Source organism: Passer domesticus, chromosome 18 (assembly GCF_036417665.1).
Source record: "Passer domesticus isolate bPasDom1 chromosome 18, bPasDom1.hap1, whole genome shotgun sequence".
In the NCBI taxonomy this organism is placed as follows: Eukaryota; Metazoa; Chordata; class Aves; order Passeriformes; family Passeridae; genus Passer; species Passer domesticus.
The window spans coordinates 10,641,777-10,663,440 of NC_087491.1; the positions used below are offsets into that span (position 1 = coordinate 10,641,777).

At 48.4% G+C, this 21,664-nt stretch overlaps 2 protein-coding genes across 13 annotated transcripts; both read left to right on the forward strand.

The window, feature by feature from the left end:
- Positions 1–59: 59 nt before the first annotated feature.
- On the forward strand, positions 60–15,693 carry SNAPC4 (small nuclear RNA activating complex polypeptide 4). 8 transcript variants are annotated; one of them, XR_010348909.1, is made up of 25 exons: positions 60–779; positions 1,254–1,300; positions 1,546–1,716; positions 2,059–2,184; positions 2,868–2,946; positions 3,496–3,577; positions 4,096–4,200; positions 4,675–4,747; positions 5,011–5,175; positions 5,391–5,538; positions 5,833–5,939; positions 6,196–6,290; positions 6,420–6,514; positions 6,789–6,874; positions 7,330–7,728; positions 8,074–8,163; positions 8,367–8,601; positions 8,691–8,761; positions 9,085–9,183; positions 9,418–9,445; positions 9,864–11,920; positions 12,398–12,524; positions 13,136–14,284; positions 14,398–14,495; positions 15,448–15,693. XR_010348909.1 is itself a non-coding variant. In XM_064393181.1 (23 exons), the coding sequence occupies exons 1-22, from the start codon at positions 614–616 to the stop codon at positions 12,515–12,517; spliced, it is 4,644 nt and encodes a 1,547-aa protein (XP_064249251.1). In that variant the 5' UTR covers positions 60–613; the 3' UTR covers positions 12,518–12,528; positions 13,136–15,693. The 8 variants fall into 8 exon arrangements, 3 of the variants coding, with proteins under 3 accessions (XP_064249251.1, XP_064249250.1, XP_064249252.1); XR_010348908.1 differs by having other exon boundaries at positions 13,136–14,495; XR_010348907.1 differs by having other exon boundaries at positions 14,398–15,693.
- On the forward strand, positions 15,404–21,627 carry CARD9 (caspase recruitment domain family member 9). 5 transcript variants are annotated; one of them, XR_010348915.1, is made up of 13 exons: positions 15,404–15,543; positions 15,842–16,064; positions 16,409–16,546; positions 16,893–17,218; positions 17,617–17,796; positions 17,963–18,112; positions 18,359–18,484; positions 18,571–18,762; positions 19,270–19,311; positions 19,379–19,481; positions 19,808–19,853; positions 20,471–20,541; positions 21,031–21,107. XR_010348915.1 is itself a non-coding variant. In XM_064393201.1 (13 exons), the coding sequence occupies exons 2-13, from the start codon at positions 15,881–15,883 to the stop codon at positions 21,391–21,393; spliced, it is 1,641 nt and encodes a 546-aa protein (XP_064249271.1). In that variant the 5' UTR covers positions 15,404–15,543; positions 15,842–15,880; the 3' UTR covers positions 21,394–21,627. The 5 variants fall into 5 exon arrangements, 3 of the variants coding, with proteins under 3 accessions (XP_064249271.1, XP_064249272.1, XP_064249273.1); XM_064393201.1 differs by lacking the exon at positions 19,379–19,481 and adding an exon at positions 21,297–21,627 and having other exon boundaries at positions 21,031–21,119; XM_064393202.1 differs by lacking the exon at positions 19,379–19,481 and adding an exon at positions 21,297–21,626.
- Positions 21,628–21,664: the final 37 nt, after the last annotated feature.

Genomic DNA, 21,664 nt, shown 5'->3' on the forward strand with positions numbered 1-21,664 from the left:
GGTGGCGGTTCCCGGTGACACTGCAGGCGGGGTCCCGGTGTCCCGGTGCCACTGCAGACCGGCGGTCCCGGTGCCATTGACGTCTGTGTCCCGGTGTCCCGGTGCCACTGCAGGCCATGTCCTGGTGTCATTGAAGTCTGTATCCCACTGTCCCAGTGCCATTGAAAGCCATGCCCCAATGTCCCGGTGCCATTAAAGGCCGTGTCCCCATGTCCTGGTGCCACTGAACCCTGTGTCCCGGTGTCCCCGTGTCACTGCAGGCCCTGTCCCCGTGTCCCGGTGCCACTGTAGGCCGTGTCGCGGTGTCCCGGTACCACTGCAGGCCGTGTCCCGGTGTCAGCGCAGGCCGTGTCGTTGTGTCCCCGTGTCACTGCAGGCCGTGTCCCGGTGTCCCCGTGTCACTGCAGGCCGTGTCCCGGTCCCGCTCCGGGCCCAGCCCGGGCCGCTCTCTGCGGCTCCCGGGGCCGCCCCCGGCCGTTCGTGTGCGCCGAGCCCCGTGCGGATTGGCTGAGCCATGTCACGTGCTTCATCACATGACCCGCGCTCGCGGCGGTGATTGGCGGAGCGGGAGGGCGGGGCGGGCCCAGCGCAGCCCGGCCGCGGCGGTGCCGCCATGTCCCGCGGGCCGGGCCCGGCCGGGCCGCTCCGCTCCCCTCAGGGCCTGGACCTCGATGCGGAGCGGGAGAGGATCCGCCGCCAGATCGAGCAGCTGGAGCGCAGCCTGCAGCCCGGCGGCACCGACATCCCGCTGGCCCTGTCCGACTCCAGCCTCAGCTCCGGTACGGGCTCGGGGCGCTCCCCGCTCCCGGTTCTTTGCACGCTCCCGCTGCGGCCGGACACCGGCAGCGCTGAAACCCCGGGGCCCAGAGCGCTGTGAGAGCCGCGGCTCCTGCGGCTGGGCTGGGGGAGCTCGGGGCTGCCGGTGCCAGCGGGAGCGGCTGTGCCCCGGTGCTCGGGGCTGCCGGTGCCCCGTTTGCGTTGTCCTGCCTTGGAATTGTCACCTGGCTCACTCCCAGGAGCATTGTCATTCAGCTCTGCTGTGCTTACCCTGAGCTGCTCGTTTTTCCCTTCTCCAGAACAACAAAAAAAGCATAACCAGACTATAATAATGCAATTTTTGCATGACAGCGTTGTCAGTATCCAAACCCGCTGATGGTCGTGTCCCCGGTGCTTTTTCCTCTGTGCTTTAACTGGAAATATTTGGGTTTAAAGCTTACTGCACTCAGCATTTTTGTGTTTTGTTTGTCTGACAGATGGTGATGATGAAGATGATGATGATGAAGATTCTTATGCTGAAATGGTAACTGTTTTTTTCTTTAAGTATATATTTCCAGTTTTGAAGGGAAACCTTGCCCTGCTCTGGGGAAATCCAGGCAATTGCCCTGGCTTTGTGCTCAGTAAAACCTGGATTTGAGGGATTCCTGCCCAGGATTTTGTGATCCAGAGGCTGTGGGCACACAGCAGCTTCAGCCCTGTTGTTACAGACCTGCTTTTCAAACATCTGCTTTTCTCTCTTTTCTCCCTAAATGCCTTCTCTGCCTCAAGGAAGTGGAAGTGGATGGAGAAGAAGACAGCAGTGATGATGATGATGATGATATTGAAAGCCTGCCCCAGGATCCAGAAACCTGCCTGCAGATGAACCATGTGTACCAGGACGTTATCAAGGAGAAGATTGAGGAGGTGGAGCTGCTCATTGCACAAAACAGAGCACAGCAGGTGAGCAAAGCAGCAGTGAAGTGCTCATTTCTCTGCTGCTCTGGGCTGCCTTTTGCCTTCCTCCCTTCCCCTCAAGCCCAGGACTGAGCTGGTTTGTTTAACTGATGGCTCCATGCTTTCTTACAATAAAAAAGGGTATTTTACATGTTTGCTGTGGCAAGTTAGTATTTTATTAAGCTTATAATGATCTGCACTGTGCAATTTGGAAGTTCCAAATGCTGCCTTTAGTCCTGCACTGATTTTGCAGTCTGGTGCTGCAGTTTGAGCCCTGCCTGGGGTGTTTGTGAGGCTCTGCTCTCTGAAATCAGAGCTGATGCTGTTCCATTCCTTCTTGTATTGCAGAAAGAAATCATGGGTGAGCTGGATGGTTCAAAAACAGCCAGGGCAGGAGATGGCAGAAATCTACCAGCAAATGTGTTTTTGGGTCATTTTCTGAAGCCATACTTTAAGGATAAAGTAACAGGAATGGTAAGTCAATAAAAGCAGCTTCCAGGCTGATGTGTCTTCAGTGATGGTTGTACACTGTGTTGTGTTTAAACTGTTCTCATTTCAGGTGTGTAACTGATTGTCACTCCTCAGCCTGAAACATTTTTGTCCTCATTTGTCACTCTCCCTCTTTTGGAAATGTTTGTTCAGCCCTGTGAGGTCTGAGGAGTGGAATTGAAGCCACCAGGGGCTGAAGGTTCCTGGGTTTAACTTAGCTTTAATTATCTTCATTTCCATGACCCAATTCCATGCTGCTCTTTAAAGCCCTCCCTGAAATCTGGTTGTCTGTGAAACTGGGTTTTCTCAGTTCCTGAGATTTTCTGTATTTTTTTATATTTTCTGGAACAATCAGTAGTACTTTTATTTTTCACGCGTTTTTAAAAGGCCATCAGCAAAAGCAGATATTGGCTTTTTGTGGTAGCCAAGATGTCAACTATCATCATCCATAAATTAAGATATTCAAGCAATTACTGGTAATATTTCTATTTAATTAAATGATGTACCTGTGAGCTCTTGCTAACAAATGTAACTAAGCAGTGTGAGTGTGACACTTTGCACAAGTTTGAGTTTTCAGTTATTTTTGTAGCAGTTCATGCTGGAGTTTTAAGAAGAAACAGTAATTTTGTCTGACTATCAGTGTGTCTAACCCTTCTAATCCTCATCAGGGCCCTCCTTCCAACGAAGATGCCAAGGAAAAAGCAGCTCAGGGCATAAAATCCTTTGAACAGCTGCACTCAGCCAAGTGTAAGTAAGTCTGGGTGCTGTTCAGTGCTCTAGAAGAACATGTGTTTATTCATATAACTGATGTATATATTCATATAACTGATGTATATATTCATATAACTGATGTATATATTAATATTATTTGTATGTGTTCCTGCTTGCAGTTAAACATCACCATCTCTGCCTGACTCACAAAAAGTTGTTAGAAGGGAATGGGGTGCTCTGTAAATTATTTCAGTGAGTCATTAATTAATAACTCCTTTTTCATTTGTTCTGCTGCTCAGCTCCTTGAGCACTCCCAGGCCAAGTGAGGTGGTGCAAGGGTGGTGCCCAGATGAGGGCAGGTCCAGGGACAGCTGCAGCTCCAGGTGCTCACGGGGTGGTTCCTTTTTTGGGGTCCCTTTGCAGATCCCAGTAAAACTGAGCCAGAGGCTGTGCCCTGCCCAGGTCTGACTGGTGATTTATGCAGGGAGCTCTCCCTGCAGAGCAGTCCCAGGGGTGCTGGGGGCACTGGGTGTCTCCTGGCAGTGGCTCTGCACTGATGTCTGCCTGCTCCCCTGTCTGCTTTAGGGAAAGCTGCAGAGAAGACCCTGCTGCGGAAATCCGTGGTGAGCGACCGCCTGCAGCGCCTGCTCCAGCCCAAGCTGCTCAAGTGAGTTCTGCCCAAAAATCCCCTCTTCTCCTGCTGAGAGCATTGCACGGCAAAGGAGGAGAAGGGACATGTACAGATTTCCCCTTCCTGTGTTAATTGCTTGTGTTTGTGGGATTTTACATCTGTTCTTCCCATTGGCGCTGTGGTGTAACGTAAAATTCTTTGCAGGGCTTGAAGCTGAAATTGTGATGTGTGGTGAGGGTTAATGGTGTGTCCAGCAAGGGATTTCTGTGCTGGAGCTGGCACAGTTCTTTATGGTTATTGCAGCAATCACTGCTGTGTAAACACCAAAATGGTTTATCTGAAACCTCTTCTGGGTCAGGGATTGCATTGAAGGGGCAAAAATAGGGCAATGAGTGCGCCTTGAGGGAAAATCTGGGAGAACAGTTTTGTGTGGGAATAAACCTGAAGGGAGGAATGGTACTGATGGGGAAGGTGTCTGTGCTGTACATATTCTGATGCTATTGACCTCATCCCCATCTGTCCTTTTACGTAGTGATAAAAATGTCTTTGAACAGGTTGAGTTATTGGAATCAGAAACTGGAGAAAATCAAGACTGAAACAGAAAAAGATCCCTTGGAAAAGCAAATAAAAGACTTGGAACAAGAAATAGAGGCAATTAAGTAAGAAGTCCTTCTGTGTTCTTGGTGAAAAATGAAATGTCTTAGAGTTTAGCTCTAAAAGTTCCCTTCTTCTGCTTCTAGGTGGGTTAGTGGTGTTAGGTTGTAAAAAGTTAGGTGCTGTTGTGGTTCTGCAGCTCTCTCATTTCCACTGTTCTTTACTAAGAAATATGTTTGGGTCTTGATACACAAAGTGCCTGCACCTAGTGCAGAGGTGCTGCTTTAAATGGTTCTTTAGCAGCAAAGGAGCAGAGCTCTGATTTTTTTCATATTTCTGAGCTTTTGCTCATGAACAAATCTAGAGCAACATGTTTGGACATGGCATTCATTGTTTCTCCTGCTAATCCAAGTGTTCAGTTCTTGTGGCAGTCAGGAGGAACTGGTGAGAGGGATGAGATGAGGCAGGATCAAGAAGACAAAATGTTTCATTAACCTTTTAATATGATTCTTTCTTCCTCTGTGTACCTTCTGCTTTAGCCAACTCCCAGAGAGTGACTTAATTGGAAACAGATTCGATGAGCACGACTGGGACAAAATTTCAAACATCCATGTGAGTTGGGGGATCAGCTGTTTTATTGCTTCTGATATCTGGGTCCTTCCTCTTGAGAATCCCTGATCTGGTTTGCATCCAGTGTTTCCATCTTGCATTTCTCCAAGCTGACTGTTAAGTAATCTCAACTTGTTAAATTTGCTGATTTAATTCTGGAAAACTTGGCAATAAGACTTATCTGGAATGCAAATACTCGTTGTCCTGTTTGTTCAGGTGTCTTAATCCCTGCTCTGAGACTAAATGTATTTTTGTTGCTTTTTTAGTTTGATGGACAACGTAGCTCAGAAGAACTGAGGTGGTTTTGGCAAAACTGGGAGCATCCAAGCATCAACAAAAAGGAGTGGACTGAGGAGGAGCTGGATAGGCTGAAGCAGATAGCTGCTGAACACAACTGCCTGGACTGGCAGACCATTGCCCAGGAGCTGGGGGTAAGGTCTGAGCTGGAAGTTGGTTCATTCTGGTTTTACTTTGCCTGTTGTCAGGTTTAAAAAACAATGTTAATATTAATTCAGTGTTAATTAATGCTTTCTGAGGAGTGTCCAAGAACAGTACCAGAAAGGTTTGGTGCTTTAGCTTTTCCCTCTTGCTTTTTGTCCTCATAAATAACTAATTACCTGCTTCTCTCTATTTTCCCTGTATTAAGACAAACAGGACACCTTTCCAGTGCTTGCAGAAGTACCAACTCTCTAACAAAGATTTAAAAAGGAAAGAATGGACCAAGGATGAGGATCAGATGCTTTTAGAGCTTGTTCAAGAGATGAGAGTGGGAAGCCATATCCCATACAAGAAAAGTAAGTGGCCCATAAGTGACAAACCTTTCATTCACCTGGAATGCTTCACTCTCCATTCTCTTTTCCTTGGTGATCTCTGCCTTCCCTGTACCTATCTGGAAGTTTCATTGTATCAGCAAGAACTTAATATCTCTTGGAACCTTTATCCCTACTGGAAATTTGGCTGAAACTGCCTGAGCACCATTTTTTAAGAGATTAAAGTGCTGCTTATGGCAATCACTGCTTTCAGCTGTTGTGCAGACAAAGGAAGAAGCATTAATTACAACAGAGTTAAATAAACCTTTGAATTTCCAGTTGCCTATTACATGGAAGGAAGAGATTCTGCTCAGCTGATTTACCGCTGGACAAAGAGTGTGGACCCCAGCTTGAAGAAAGGACCCTGGACACCAGAGGAAGATGCTGTAAGCTCCATTCTCTGGGCCTGGAATTGCAGGGTGGGAATGCTGGGCTGCTGAGGTGTGGCATGGCTGTAGATCTGAGCTTTGGCAGTGGCACAGAGGAGTCAGACCAAGGTGGGCACTTTGCAGCTCAAGAGGGCTTAGAAGCTCCTAAACAGTTTTGTCCAGAGATTTGCACAGGAAACAAATAGAACTGCTGCTGTCTCAGGCCTGTTAGGGTTGATCCTGGTGAGGATTTCAGCTCTTGCTCTGCACACAGATGCTGATGGCTGCAGTTAAGAAGTACAGGGGGAAGGACTGGTACAAAATCCGGACGGAGGTGCCGGGCAGGAGCGACGCCCAGTGCCGGGACAGGTGAGTTCAGGCCAGGCACCAGCCCCTAAATGAGGGAATGCTGGGTTTGCTCAGCCTTGGAGTGCAGGGATGGCCTGATTCTTACAAGCAGGATTGAATGTTCCTCACTGTAATGTTTTCATTTTGCAGGTATTTAAAATCATTGCACTGGGATGTAAAGAAAGGAAGGTGGAGCTTGGAGGAAGAGGAGCAGCTGATTGAACTGGTTCAAAAGCACGGCCTGGGTAGGTGTTTCTGTGCCTTGATCTATAGAAGTTTAGAGGTGTCACTGAGGTTTTCTCTTTCACTGCAAGCCCTGCAGGCTCTGCTTTGTACTGATGATTGCAACTTCTGTGTATTGTGTGTTGTGGGTATTAAGGGTTTGAGATCCATTCAGGCAGTAACTCTGTCTCTCATCCAGAGAAATGTGTAACGTGTGTGTAGTGGCTGCATTGAAAGGCCTGTTGCTCAGTTTCTGGCACAAATAAAAATGTTTTGCACCCTCTGCATCCTTTTCAGGTCGCTGGAGTAAAATAGCTTCAGAGCTGCCCCATCGGACTGGGGCCCAGTGCCTGAGCAAGTGGAAACTCATGATTGGCTCCAAGGTATTGTGGGAATCCTGCTATGTCACAGTCCCATCTCTTTGATTAAGTTTCTCTAAAGTAAAAGTGGAATCCTGTGAAATCAATAAAAAAAATGACACCGATTTCACACAATTAAGGTTTTTGTTGTGGATTTCAGTTTGATTTTTTGGTGGGTAAAGCAGCCTTTTTTCTAAAGGGCTGAAGTTAATTTGCTATATATTGTATATTATCCAGAATCCTTTCCTGCCTTGGAATGCCTGTAAGAAGGGATATATGTAGGTTTTCATGTCTGTACCTCATGAGTTGCCAGTTTTGGTCCCAGGCACTCAAGAAATTCTGGCCACTTAAGACCGTATTAAAGATGGTCTTGTTTCCAAAATCTTGTTTCCTTTGGAAAAGGAAACTTCCTGATTTGAGAGAGTTGCAGGCCAGGGATGAACACTGACTAAAACTTGTGTGTGCTTGTTTTGATGAAGAAGAAAAGATCTGGGGCAAGCAAACGGCGCCACGCTGAGGAGAGCTCCAGCCCCTCAGAGAGCAGCAGTGAGGAGGACATGGAGCTGGAGCTGGCAGACAGCTCAGAGGAGGAGATGACCAGCAGCACGAGAAGGAAGTTTGCAGTCCCCAGCATTGACCTGTGGATACCAACAGGGACAGACACACAGGAGGCAGCCAGAGAGAGATGCCAAATCCAATCCATCCTCTCTGCTGCCAGGGCTGGTGCAGAGAGCAGCTGCAGTGACCTTCCAAGGGCAGGCTGTGATGGAGATGGAGCTGCTGATAAATCATCTGAGCTGAACACCCTGCTGATAGGCATTGGAAATCCCTGCTCAACAGATGTGCTGGTGAAGAATCCAGCAGAAGTGGTGGCCAAGGTGAGCTGGGATGGGAGCTCGGATCAGAAGTTAGAAGGGAAGTGCAGCTGCTGCAGTAAGGGCAGGATGTGATGAGCAGGTAACATCTTGCTGTTCGTTCCCTTGTGTTGTTAAGTACAAAAATGTGAAGATAATTACGCAGCAAATTCTTGGTTTTGGGTTTTTGGTAGATTCCCCACACAAAAGCTTAAAGGATTAAAAGTGAAGGTCTTCAGAGTCGATTTCATTTAATAAGATACCTTCAACAGCAGGAATGTTGAGAACTTGTACCTGCTGTGCATATCCAGTGCAAATAATTTCCTTTGACTTTTCCTTCTGTATTTTCTTGTGTTCTTTCATCTTCAGGCTTCCCAGAGTGGAAAACATGTGCTGCAGGTTAGCCTGGAGGATATGAGAAGAATATTACGTAAAAACACAAGATTCCAGAGGAAACTGGTGAGTGCCTCTTGTGTCTTGCCAGGCTGTGCTTAGTAGGAATTTATTTTTATATAATCACAGATATTGCACTGTAATCCTAAGAGGAAAAGCTCACAATTTTTTGTCCCGACTGTTCTGTGATGATTTGTCCTGGGACTAATGGCAGAACCTTCCTAACGGGAACTCTTAATTGTGTATTTTTTCATGCATGGCAATTAAAGATGCCAAGACCTCTTATGAGCCTTTTAGCCAGGCCCCCTGGAGTGGCTACAACACTTGGCCAGGATACCCAGAGGCTGCTGGAGTTCCCCAGCAGAGCTCAGCTCTGGAACAGGGAGCAGTGGAGGAGGCTGAACGTGGACAGGAAGCTGCTGCTGGCAGTGACCCCTTGGGTGGGCAATGTGCTGCTGCCCCGCACCCTGCAGCCTGGCAAGGTGGCTTTCCAGCACACAGAAGGTACTGGGGACCCATCCTACCTTTGTCCCTATTTTCTGATGTCTTCTGAGTGAATTCCCAGCTGATTTTGATGTTGGGTTTCTTCCCAGCTGCTGCTATTCACGAGAAGGTTAAGTCAGTGAGTCTCACCAGCACTCCCCTGTTTGTACTGCTCATTCAGGTAAGTTTTACTGTCTTAATAGCATTGTCTGCTTTAAAACAGTGGGAGTCTTTATTTTTTTGGTATTTGAGGCTTAAATAAATGATTTATCTTTGTTTCTTAAACAAATAATCCAATTATTGGACTAATCTGCCCTCGTGGTTTGCACTTGCACTTAAATAAGTCCTGCATCCAAAGTCTGGTCCTGCCAGGGTTTTACTGTAAGTGTAAAATATCCCCAGAATCTTGCATGTGAAGCATGTCCCATTTATCTTACTTTGTCACTGACCCCAGCAATACATTTTTGTCCTCATTTAAATGTTAATGAAGCTCTCACCTTGCAGCTCCTGCAGATTGATACCAAAGGCTGTATGAAGATTATCAAGGAGAGGAAGCTGAGGCAGTTGGAGCTGCTTAAGACTAATGCAAGGAGCCCTCAGCAGGTATTGTGGTTTTAAGCTGTCCCCACTGAAATCTTGACTAAAATAAGCACTTTAATTTTGTGGTCACACAATTTATATGTGTGTTAGCTGTTTTGGTTCAGAGGCAGAATAAAATGCTGGCTGTACGGCCGTTTGTTCAGGAGGTGGCAGATGTGGGTTTGATCCACATCTGTGCTGTTTTAATCATCTTTAAATTTACTAGAAGTATAATTTAATATACCTTTTTTTTTACAGGCTTCCAAAAATACAAAGACTTCTTCAGGTACCTACCAGAACATTTATTTTTGTGATGTGCAAGAACTTTCACATAATTCATCACTGTAAAATTAATAACCAGTTTAACTGAAAGAGAACTTTGGGGGACAAACCTGCATTGTCATGCTCATTTGTGCTAGCTCTTGGATCTTTAAGCATGTTCCCCTTTGGTAAGGACTGGAAAAAACCCTGGAGGGCTGGGGAATCAGTGGCTCTGGACCAGTTCAGTGGGAGGTTAGGGTGCATTCCTGGCCCATCTCTGATTTCTGGGGGCAGTTACCCCTTGTTGGGACATGGCTTGATTAAATCAGGACTGTAGTGTTGTAGGAATTCTCACAAACAGGAACTTTGCCACATTCCTTGATGTTTAATGAGAAATGGCTTTTAGAAATACTGTTCATTCATTGTCATTTTATCCTCTGCAGGCAACTCATCCCAAGCTCGTTCTCAGAGGAATTCCCAGAAGAGTGCTGTCAGGAAAACTGCCTCGAGAGCACAGGCCAGATCCTCTGGTGCCTCGGAGAGCTGTGCCCCAGCTGTGCAAAGGCACAGGATGAAAACTGTCTCAGAATTGCTGCAGGAGAAGCGTTTGAGGCAGTCCCAGGCCAAGGCAGCCGTGCAGAGGGCAGTGCTGGTTGCCCCACAGGTGCTGGTTTCAGGGCCTTTGATAATCCAGCACCCAGCACAGCAAATCATTCCCTCTGCACCACCTGCAGCAGCTGCTGGGACAGACAGCCAAGTACAGGGTTCACCAGTGCCCACAAGGACTTCTGCTTCAGGTTCTGCTTCTGCTCCTGTGCCTGAAAACCATTCCTCAGCAGTGCCAGGGGAGAGCCCTGGCTGCTCGCAAGGGACAGATCTACAGTCAAGTAAGGAACTCAAAAAGGAAGCTCTGGACAGCAGCCCTGAAGGAAGGGTTTCTCCAGGTGTGAGTCCAGCTGCAGCAGAGACGGCCCCAGCCCAGGGAGGGTGCAATGCTCAGGTCACAGCCAGGAGCTCAGCTTCAGCAGGGTTACAAAACCAGGCTTTTGTCCCTCAGCAGATCGCAGTGGTGGCCCTTGGCCTGGACTCTGGCACCAGTAAATTGTCCCTTCCCACACCAGTCACCTGTGAGCTGAAGAGTAATGGGCCACAGCAGAGGCCAGTCAGCCTGCAGCCTGCTCCTGTCACTCCACAGGCTGCTTCTCCTGTGATTCCCAGCAGCATCCTGCCCTTCAGGTGGGTTGTAACCCCCCAGGGCCTGCTCCCCAGCCCTGTGCAGACTGTGGTGGGTGTTCCCCAGGGAATGCCAGCTGCTCCTGGGGGAAGCCAGGGTCGGACAGCTGTGACTTCCAATGGCAGTGTCTCTGCTTTGGGAGGGACTCCTGTACCAGCTGAAGCAAATCCACCTCACCCCAGCAGTGCAGAGACAAAAGGGCCAAGTTCCCAGCTGGCAGGAGTTCCTTTGGGAAAGGCAGCTGACCAGAACACAAATCTCTTACCTGTGACCCCAGTGAATGCTGGATGCACCACTTCCAGCATTTCTGCTGTAACCCCTGCTTGTTCAAATGGCTTCTCCACAGCTCCAGACTCCTCTGCAGCTCCAGCTGCCCCTCCAGCTGCCAGCCCTGCCCTGTGTGCCATGGTGCTGCCCCAGACACAGCCCCCTGCCAGCACTCAGGGCTCTGACTGCCAGCCTGTGCCCAGTCTCAGCAGCGTGGGAAGGAGCAGTGACTCCAGCACAGCAAACAGACCATCCTCCAATCCAGGCAGCATCAGGAGAGGGGCTGGGCCCTGGGCAGGAGCTGCAGCTCCTCGCAGCAGTGTCCCAGGGAGCTCTGCTGGCTCTGGTGCCCAGGCACGGAGGAACAGACCCATTGCCTCCAAACCACCAAGCACTGACATCCCTCCTCAGTCAAGCACTGACGTCCCCCCCCAGCCAAGCACCTCCCGTGAACAGAAGAATCTCCTTGACTTCAGCCTGATCTCCCTGGAGGACCAGGGGCTGGTGAAGGAGTGGCTGAGTGGGAAACAAGGGGTTCAGGTGCCATCTCTGCAGACCAGGCTGCCTTATCTGCCACCTTTCCTCTGCAGCATAAAAACCCTGTCAAAGCTCCTTCTGCAGAAAACAGCTCTGGAGGAGCAAGCAGCCTCTCTCCTGCCCTCTGAGGCCGGCGGGGATGGGGACACTGGGGATGTTTTCCATGCTATTGGAGAACTGGTGCAGCAGAAACTGGGTGATAACCCTGCTTACCTCCTGCTGAAAGCCAGATTCCTGGCAGCCTTCACACTGCCAGCTGTCCTGGCAACTCTGCCTCCTCCCAGAGTGACAACAACTCTGTCAGCCATCAGGAGGCAACTTGAGGAGAGTGATGACGAGGAGTGGCAGAGGGAGAAAAAATTGTTTGAGGAAGAGAGCTGTGGGAATGAATTCACAGGAGTACAGGAGGACTGGAGACTTGGGGATGAGCCTGAAGACAAGGATGCTGATTTACTTAATCAGGTAAAATAGATTCCAGGGGCTAAAAGCAGAAAATTACTGCCAGATAAATATTGCACTGGAATCCAGGGGGAAGCCTCCACTGTTCTTAAGTGTAGTAGAAATTTGGTCCTTTTGAACAAACATAGTTCTACAGCTGCTGAAAGGAAAAGTTCTGCAGCTCAGCTGGGAGGATGAAATCCCATGGTTTATGTAGCCCCTTAAACTTGCCATGACAGTTCCCAGAAGTGGGTATCAAAGCTCCCTTCCCCTTTCTGTTTATAGTCTGCTCTTGCCTTTTTGAAATCAGGCCTTTGTTTTCACTCTGTAAACTGATGTTTTGTGCCTTCTCTGACATTGGTAATGGAATGTTGTCCCATGCTTCATTTTGAAGGTAAATGAAAGGTTGTTTTAGAAATCTTGCTGAGCTCCCTAAATCAGGAAGGTGCTGAAGGGGTTATTTGTAATTCTTGTGTTGATCATCTCCTGCTTGTGTTGCAGAACAGGGGGGCTGAGGAGAGCCCTGCTCAGTCTGCCTTGGGCTCCAGCACTGACGTGGCTGATGCCAGAGCTCCCCAAAGCAGGAGAAGTGCCCGCTTCAAGAAGAGGAGGAGGATATGAGAAGGAGGTGTGTAAGTAGCTCCTCAGTGGTTTGTACATCTTGCTGAGAAGCTGAGCCACGTTTGTCTGTGGTTCAGCTCAGACAGTGACTCATGACCCCAGGAAAGGACTGAAATGATCTCTGCTCTTGTTCCCCGAGGACACAGAGTTCTGCAGTCACCATCAGGCACAGCCTAAGGCTGATAATATTTTGGGGAGAGGGAAAGTTGATGTGTCTACAATAAAATTAGATATAATTCAAACATTTGGCAGCCTTTTAGTTCACGCCCTGAACCCTACTTAGTATGCTCATAATTGGTAACACTCCACAGGCTTGAGAGTGGAGTTTTTCTTGAATACTTCATCTTTGAGCAACTTGGTGGGGTTTGGGGTTTATTTCCCCTCTTTTGCTTCATTTCTGTGCAGTTATAACTGGTCACCTTCTGCAGGGTACAAATGGGTGATGTCCTGATGCCTGCTGGGGCTTTTGGTGCACTGGATGGGATGAACATGAGCAGTGTTTGATTCACACAGCTGTCACATTATTTTTTCCCTTGAAAATCGATTTTAGGAACTCCAAAAGGGCAAGTTCCCTCTAAAAATGTGTGACTGATAGGAGCTGTTTGTGCTTTGTTACAGGGGTCACTGGAACGAGCACTGCCTTCCTGCATGGCAGGAGGAGATAATCTTTGCACTGTTCACCTTTACCACTTCCAGTGCTGACTGGATGGACCTGGGGAAGAGGAAAATGCTGGACCGATTTTCCCATCCCTCAACAAAATCTGCATCTCTAGGCAAGGTGATTTCCTTTTCCTTGCCTAAGGTCATTTCCTTAAAAATGAAGGAAACTGGCTGGAGGGAAATCTTTCAGGCACAGACTTCTGCTCTTTCAAACTCCCACCTGCCATGGATTCTGAGGGGAAATTTTGCTGGAAATGTGGAGAAGCAAGCAATGGTGGTTATTTATTTCCTTCTTGTGTTGTTTATGTGAATGTTTATCCATGTTCAGAATATGTTAATTGGGTATTTTTTAGTGCTGTGACAGTGGCTTTGCTTGGTAACTGACTGAATACTGTAGAATAAGCAGCAGATTAATTTTGTATCAAAATTACTCTTAAGTATTTGTTGAAATACAGATGTTTTATTTTTCTCACTTAAAAATTACTGATGTGTTCTGTGTGGGTTTTATTCCTGGTAAATAGTGCTTTTAATAATGTGTGTATGAGAGTGATTGCTAATGAGAAAAATGAAGTTTTCAGGCTGCATGAAAACCAGGGAAAATAGGGAGAATGAATATTCATGTGCCTAAAACTGAAGGATTGAATTAGGATTCTTCCTTGATTCTTCCACAGCCTGCCCTGTACAGACATCACAAAATCACTTTAAAAAAACTTGTTTCTTCATTTATAACCCAGCAATTTCTGTCTCACAGAGAGGTGCAAGGTTAGCTGAGGCAAAGCTGGTAAAATCTAGAGGGAAAGTGCTGTGAAAGCTTCACTCCACTGCACTGACTGAACTCCCCTGAGTGTAGTGGGGAGTTTGAGCTTTTCCACGAGGGCTCTTCAGGCAGAGCTGGGGGCACTGGGTGCCAGTGTTGCTATAATTTGGTGTCAAGACTCTATGGAGCAAAAGGAATGATTGTGGAAGGCTCTCCTCTTGCAGTGTACTCTGTTTTCCATAACCCATTAGAGAGATACCAGTTTTCCAGGAAATTCAGCTGTGGCAGGAGCTGCTGCAGGATTGTGGGTGCTGTGCCCAGGCTGTTACAGTGAGGCACTGGTGGGAAAGGTGAGCTGTGCTCTAAATGATTGCTGGCCTTTGCAAATGCTGCTGAAAAGATGCCCTTGGCATTTATTTGTGGGAAAACTGCGTAAGCAGCAGCTGGCTTTGTCCTTTTTCAGGATTAAATTGATTTGTCACTAGAATAAAACCTCCCCAGGCTAAACTGGTCAATTAACAGACACACTGATTACCTCCAGCAAGGGCACAGCTGACACAGGTACTGCATCTTTTTTTGGTGTAAAGCTAATTTAATGACAAGAAACACAGGCTGGAAGAATCTGTGAGCATCTCTGCCCTACTCCTAATGATAACAAGGAAAAACTCTCCATAAACTTAGAAAGCAGAACAAAGAGGGGAGTGGGAAGCTAACGGGAGCATGTGTCATGCTGCCATGGCATCAGAGCCTGTGTGTTCTCCAGGCTTTTTGAAAAAACACTGAGTGAGTTCTGAGTTCAGCTCCAGGGCTGTGGGAAGGGGGGGAGGCAGGCTCAGGTTTTCTGGTGATGCTCAGCATCATCACAATGGCATTGTCAGCATTGTCACATAACCCAGCTGCTCCTTTATTGCTGCCATGGGCACAGCCTGTCATTTGGGAATCATGGGTGATGTCCCTTGCTTTGCCAGGACTTCATTCCCTTTCCCTTTCTTGTCATAATTACTCTGGAAGCTTGAGGACATCCAAAATCAGAGGCATCAGCATAGAAATCACCCTTTTCAGCTGAAGAGACCTGTGTCTAAACTGAGAGTTCTTGCTGCCACCTGTTTTCCTGGAGGAAGATGTTAACAGCTGGAAAGCCTTTCAAGAGTCTCTTTCTTCTAATTTTGTGGCTTGTCCCCTGAAATCAGCTGCACACACCTATGGCTGTGACTTTCATTCCTTTTAGTCTTTCTGACCCACTGCACACAGAGACTTTCTGGACCCCAGCAGGTCCTTCAGTGGGACAGATTAGAGAACAAAACCAGAATTAATCTAAAATCACTGCTTATGTGTTGCTGCTGACTCACGATGCCACTACCATCTTTCTCCTCCCCCATCAGCCATTCTGGCTTCTGCTTTTATTATTTATCTATCTTTTTCTTTTCCTTCCCTTTTCTGTCTCAGGGTATAGCTGAGTAGTTTCCCCTTTTTTCTCAAACCAGTTTTGTTCCTGGAGTTATCTTTTCTCTAGTCAGAATACAGAGGGAGGCTGCACCCAAGACAGGTTTTCTCAGAGCCAGGACACGGGAGGAGAATCAAGGAAGCTTTTGTGACTGCAGAGGTGAAGGTTGGTGATACGGGATGGCTGATATTAACAGGGAATAAAAGTTTATTTCACAGCACTGAGGTAAAGTGCCAGCTCCTGTGGGTGTTAGATTTGGTGTCTGTGTGGTCAGACAGAACACAGGGATCTCACATGCTGGGAGGTGGAGAAGGAGGAGTGAGCTGCTCGTAAAGCAGAGGCAGCAGCTGGTTGGGGCACTTCTGCATTCTCACTCTTGACGTCCTTGGTTCCACCACCAGTGCCCCACTGCTCCGAGAGCCTCAGGGGCTGCTTGTTTGGTTTTTTGGCGGTTTTTTTCCAGACAGGACAGCCCTCCTCACTGATTCCCCTCACTGCTGACATGCTGGAAGAGGATAATGATGAGATCTGTTGGAATAACCTGGAGAACTTCCGTGTGAAGCTGATCTCAGTGATTGACCCGTCCCGGATCACCCCTTACCTGCGCCAGTGCAAAGTGCTCAGCCCTGATGATGAGGAGCAGGTGCTCAACGACCCCAGCCTGGTCATGCGCAAGCGGAAGGCAGGTGGGAGCACTTCAAATCCTTCTGTGGAGTTTCCAGGCCATTGGTTTGGGATTGCCTGGGGAGTCAGACACTGGAAGGGCTGCCCAGGGAGGTGCTGGTGTCCCCCTCCCTGGAGGTGTTTAAACAAAGCCTGGATGTGGCACTTGGTGCCATGGTCTGGTTGACAAGGTGGTTCAGTCACAGGATGGACTTAATGATCCCAGAGGTCTTTTCAAACCTAATTTATTCTGTGATTGGATCCCAGGGACTTTTGTATGTGGAGGAAGTGAAGCCATTTTTTCTGATGTTAAAAACAGGTGAGGAGAGAAATAACTGAATAGAATATCCTGTTACCATGATTTCAGGTGTTCTCCTAGACATTCTTCAGAGAACAGGACACAAGGGCTTTGAGGCATTTATGGAGAGTCTTGAGCTTTATTATCCCCAGCTGTATAAGAAAATAACTGGCAAAGAGCCCAGCAGGGTTTTCTCCATGATTATAGGTAATGTTTGTGTTCTCAACAACGGCTCTTCCTTTGGTGCTGCTGAGCAGTCAGGAGCATTCCCTGCCTTGCTCCATGTGTGCTTTGGAAGGGTTCTGGGAAGAGCAGCCCTGGTGTCATGGGCTGGACTGGGGAGGGGGAGGAGGAAGCAGAAGGATGAATTCTTCCCTCTGTCTGCTGTGTCAGTGACTGTGGTGCAGGAAGGCACAGAGCAGAGGGGCACGGTGGAGATAATTTGGTCGCACACCATCAGCGTTGGCTGCAGTGATATGGAGGGGAAGCTGAGCTCTGTGTGTGCCCTGGCAGCAGCCAGGAGAGCAGAGAGTGACCCCAGCCCCCCAAACAGACACGGCTGGCGAGTCTGGCCTGAGCCAGGTGCTGATGAACGAGATCATGAAGCTGCAGAGCGCGGTGCAGGAGGAGCGGCGCAAGGCGCAGGAGCTGGCCGTGTGGCTGCACTCCAAGGAGGACACCCTCAGGGAGATGTGGGTCAGGGACAGCCTGCTCCGCAAGCACCAGGAGCGCGCCCAGAGGATGAAGGAGGAGAGGGACAGCCTGAGCAAGGAGCTGCGCAAGTGCAAGGACGAGAACTACAGCCTGGCCCTGAGCTACGCCAAGCAGAGCGAGGAGAAGAGCGCGGCCCTCATGAAGAACAGGGACCTGCTGCTAGAGGTCAGTCACAGTTTCTCCAGCTTCCCCTTTTACCTGACCCTGCAAGGCTGGGCTGAGCACCTCGTCTTTGCCAAGGATGCTCCAGTCCAGCATGAAGCACTGAGCATCTTTTCTAGAATGTGTCTTTGTGGTCCCTAGCTCAGCCCTGTAGGCCTGAATTTTACAAGTTGTGCTGTGGATGAGGACCAGACTTGCCCTCACTCAAGGCTGCTCTCACAAAGGCAGCACAGAACATGTACCTGTTAGCACACAGGCAGGACTCTGGCCCCAGGGCACAAAACTTCCTGAGGAAAACAGCTGGGGAGAAACTTGGCCTGTATTTGGCTGGGGAACAGAGAACTGGTTCTGCAGGCCAGAGCTTTCTCCTTTCTCCTGCTGAGCTCTGAACCTTCTCATAGATCGATCAGCTGAAGCACAGCCTCATGAAGGCTGAGGATGACTGCAAGCTGGAGAGGAAGCACACCATGAAGCTGAAACACGCCATAGAGCAGCGCCCCAGCCACGAGGTGGTGTGGGAGATCCAGCAGGAGAAGGAGCTGCTCCTGGCCAAGAACCAGGAGCTGGAAAACACTCTGCAGGTTGGTGGGGTGGTTGAGTATGGACTGAAGGGATTATTTGCAGCAGCCAGGGCAACAATGCTGCAGTGAAGATTGTAGGATTAGCTGTTGCCCAAGAGCTCTGAGGGGAGAGAACTGATGTGAGCTTAGATGGTGGCCCTGTCTCACTTCTGCCTTTGTCCTGCAGGTTGCCAGGGAGCAGAACTTGGAGAAGAGCCTCTCCAAGGAAACCCTGGAGAATGACTGCAGCCAGACTGTGGCAGAACGGCGGGAGCTGGTGAACACCATTTACAGCCTGCGCAAGGAGCTGCGCCGGGCCAAGGTGCTCCAGGACAAAGTAGGTGCTGGGCTCCAGTCCCTGCTGAGGCTCACGGATCAGACAGGCAGGTGAAGCACCTGCAGTGTCCTGCCTGTGGAGCAGAGCAGCTGCTCAGGAGCAATCCCTACTGTAGTACTGTATTTCAGCACTGTGTGTGGCAGCTGACAGCTCAGGCACCCCAGGGAGCTGTGGCCAGAGCAGGAGTGGGGACAGTCTGGCTCAGGCTCTGGCCACAGGCAGGTGCTTTTGACCTTGTCTTGGCAGTTTGCAGAGGAAAAAGAGGTGCTGGAGCTACAGTGCACGTGTCTGAGGAAGGACTCCCAGATGTACAAAAAACGGATTGAAGCTGTCCTGCAGCAGATGGAGGAAGTGGCTTCGGAGAGAGACCAGGTGATAAAATACTCCTCGCTGCTTTTCACTCCTTTTTGGGCAGACAGTTGTGTGTGCTGTTGTGTGAATGCTGTCCCTCTGCACAGGCTCTCCTGACCCGAGAGCAGTTCCACATGCAGTATTGCAAGAGCCTGCTGGAGAGAGACGCCTACCGCAAGCAGGTCCGGGAGCTGGGGGAGAGATGTGACGAGATGCAGCTGCAGCTCTTCCAGAAGGAGAGCCAGCTCCTGGCCACCGAGGCCAAGCTGAAAAGGCTGCAGCTGGAGCTGCCCACTCTGGTATAACTCTCCTCCCCTTGGTGGATTTTTTGGGAAGCTGAGGATGCGGTCAGACGGTGGCTGTTGCCAGGCCTTGGTGCCTGAGCAGCTCATCAGGCAGGGAACACCTGCCTGAGCCACCACCAAAATTAATTAAAACCACTGCCATGCAAATGCTGAGTTTAGAAGATGAAAGATGTGATGGTCCCTATGACCTCACCCTGGTTTCAGGCATGGAAAAGCTGGACATATGTGTTTCTGTTTGGAGCATTTCCAAAGGTGGTGAGGGGCTCCTCAACCACCAAAGAGTGACTCTATTTAGACACTAGGTGTGAGCCATTGAATGAAATAGGGAGCTAAGTTTTCTGGAACTAAATTAGATATATTTTAATTATTATGGCATCTTGTGTACTTTCTTGAGTGGCCAGACAGAGTGGAGGAGTTCTGTGTTTTGTGGAGCTCTAAGTCTCCTGTATGCTCCCTTCCTTGCTTATGAGGAATAATCAATCTATGCTGATTTCATTTCAGACCTCTGACCTGGATGACTCCTCCTCCCGAGATTCCCAGGAAGTGAGTAGGGTTCCTTGTTTGCCTTTCCCTTTCTTCTGGGATAGTTTCATGTTGCTCCTGTGCTCAGCTCCCCAGGTATCAGCAGTTTTCAATGGCTCAGGCTCATTTCAGTCAACAAGTCCAGAGGCAGCAAGACAGTGACAGAATCTCCCTATGTCCTGAAGTTAAGTGTAAGACACAGTTATGGCATTAGTCACCAAGATTTGTTGAGTCTAAGCAAATAGTAGTAAAGAGTTTCACTTAATTCATAACTTCAGTGGGGGAGTGATTGTCACATTGTCTGGGGGCCAAAAGAATCAATGAGGCCAAAGGAAGCAGGATCTATTAATGGAGGAGAAATCCATGGGCAAATCTGTAACTCCTGGCTCAGTGTGCTGCTTGCTGTTAGCAACAGGGAGAGAGGCTGGTTCTAGCATGTCCTGGGTTTTATATTCCTTTATCTGTTCCTACAAACTGAGGGACAGTTCTGATGTTCTTGCTCTTTTCTGCCCCACAGCTTGTTCTTCACAGTCACCTGGATGAAGACACACAGACAGCTAAAAGTAAGGGGAAAGCTCTGAGTAGAGCTCTGGAGGGGATGTTCCATTCTGTTTTGCTCTCCTGGAAGATCTAAATGATCTTTTCATTTGTTAAGATGGGAGAATTTTCACTAAAACTAAACAGCACTGATCCAAAAAGGCTTTTTTTATTTTTATTCTACCTTGCTCAGTTCAAAAATCTATATTGTAACACCTGGTCACTACAGAAGGAGTTTCACCAAAATAGGGTCTGGTGTGAAGTGCCATGATGTGGGGAGCAGGGACAAATGATGGATAAAATAATCATTAACACATTTCTGACAGAAATGGCCTCAGAGGAGCTGCTTGGCAAAGGTTTGTTTTCTCCTGCTGAAGTTGGCAGTGGAAAGCTCTGTCCCTTTCTGAGTGAGGTGGGGAATTCCATCAGCCTGGGCAAGATTCAGGGCTCAGTTAAAATGAGAAGTGACTTGTGATTGATCACAGGATGGAGTTCTGAGTGCTTTGGGCTTGTTTCAGTTCTGCTGTGGACTCTGTGCAGTTACATCACAGCTCTTCTGTTGGAAGAACTGCTGGAGGGAGAAGTTACTTTGCAATGGCAACTCTGACTAAAGCTGTGATTTCTTTTTTTAAAAATCTTTCAGAAGATTGCCTGGAAGTACAGAACCAGGAACTCTGCCCTCAAGAGAGCCATCTGCCCCCAAAATCACCCAGTGTAAGAGAATCTTTGTGGGCTCTTCTTTACTATGGCTGGGGTTTGTGATCTTTAATATTCTCATTAATTCTGGATTTACCAGCTTGGAGAAGCATATCAACAGCTCCTGCTTTTCCAAACTCTGAGCACTTAGTGCAGAATCCACCCTCCAAAAAGGGTGAGCTCTGAACAGCAAAACATTTACAGTGAACATTTCTCCATCTGTGTATAAAAACTTCTAGTTACTTTCTGCCCTTCATCTCTGGATGGGGATGTTTTCCAGTGTAATTACTGTTGCTTCAGAAAACAGATTCACAGAATTACAGGTGTAGAGGGAATAAATGTAGTAAAATGATGTGAAACAGCAGCATTTCCACCCTGCACACACAGTAAAGAACCTGATGGTACTTGACTCTGCAGATGCAGGAAGCAACCTGGTGTTAACACTGATCTGATCAAGAATAAATTTGTATGGTTTTAGGTTGTTTTTTTTTTCTTTTCCATTTCAAGGAGTGTGGCTTGGCCAACGAGGAGCTGGCAGAGAAGGAGAGGAGGAGGATGAAGGACTGCTTTGAGCGTTACCGAAGGTCTGGGCTGCAGTAAGCAGGGCTAACCTGGAAATATCCATGATTTGGATCTCCCCTTTCCTGTCCCCAAACTTCATTCATGGAGCACATAAAGTGAACCACAGAGGGGACTGATACATACTAACAATATGAAATGCCGCTTGTTTGCAGAAAACCTTCTGAAAGTTGTGTGTCTGGTGTTGTTTGCAGAAAAAGAGCGATGAGAAGGGCGCCCAAGGACCGGCACCATGAGGCGGATTGGGAGAACACCTCTGGCAGCGACAACACCGACACCGAGGGCTCCTGAGAGAGGGACAGCACCTTGGAAAGGACCACCACGGCCACCACAGCCTCCTCAGGAGCCAATTTCTGAGGGGAGAACCAGCCTTTACAGGGTGTGGGTGCCTCTGAGTTTCACTCACAACGGACAGTTTAGATTCTAAAACCATCCAAACACCCATTTATGAAAAGCGCTACAGTGACACTGTTGTATGGCTCCGACGGCCCCTCGGTCAATAAACAGGTTGAAATGCCTCCGTGTGACACAGGGCCGGGCTGAGCTGTTAATTACGGGTTAA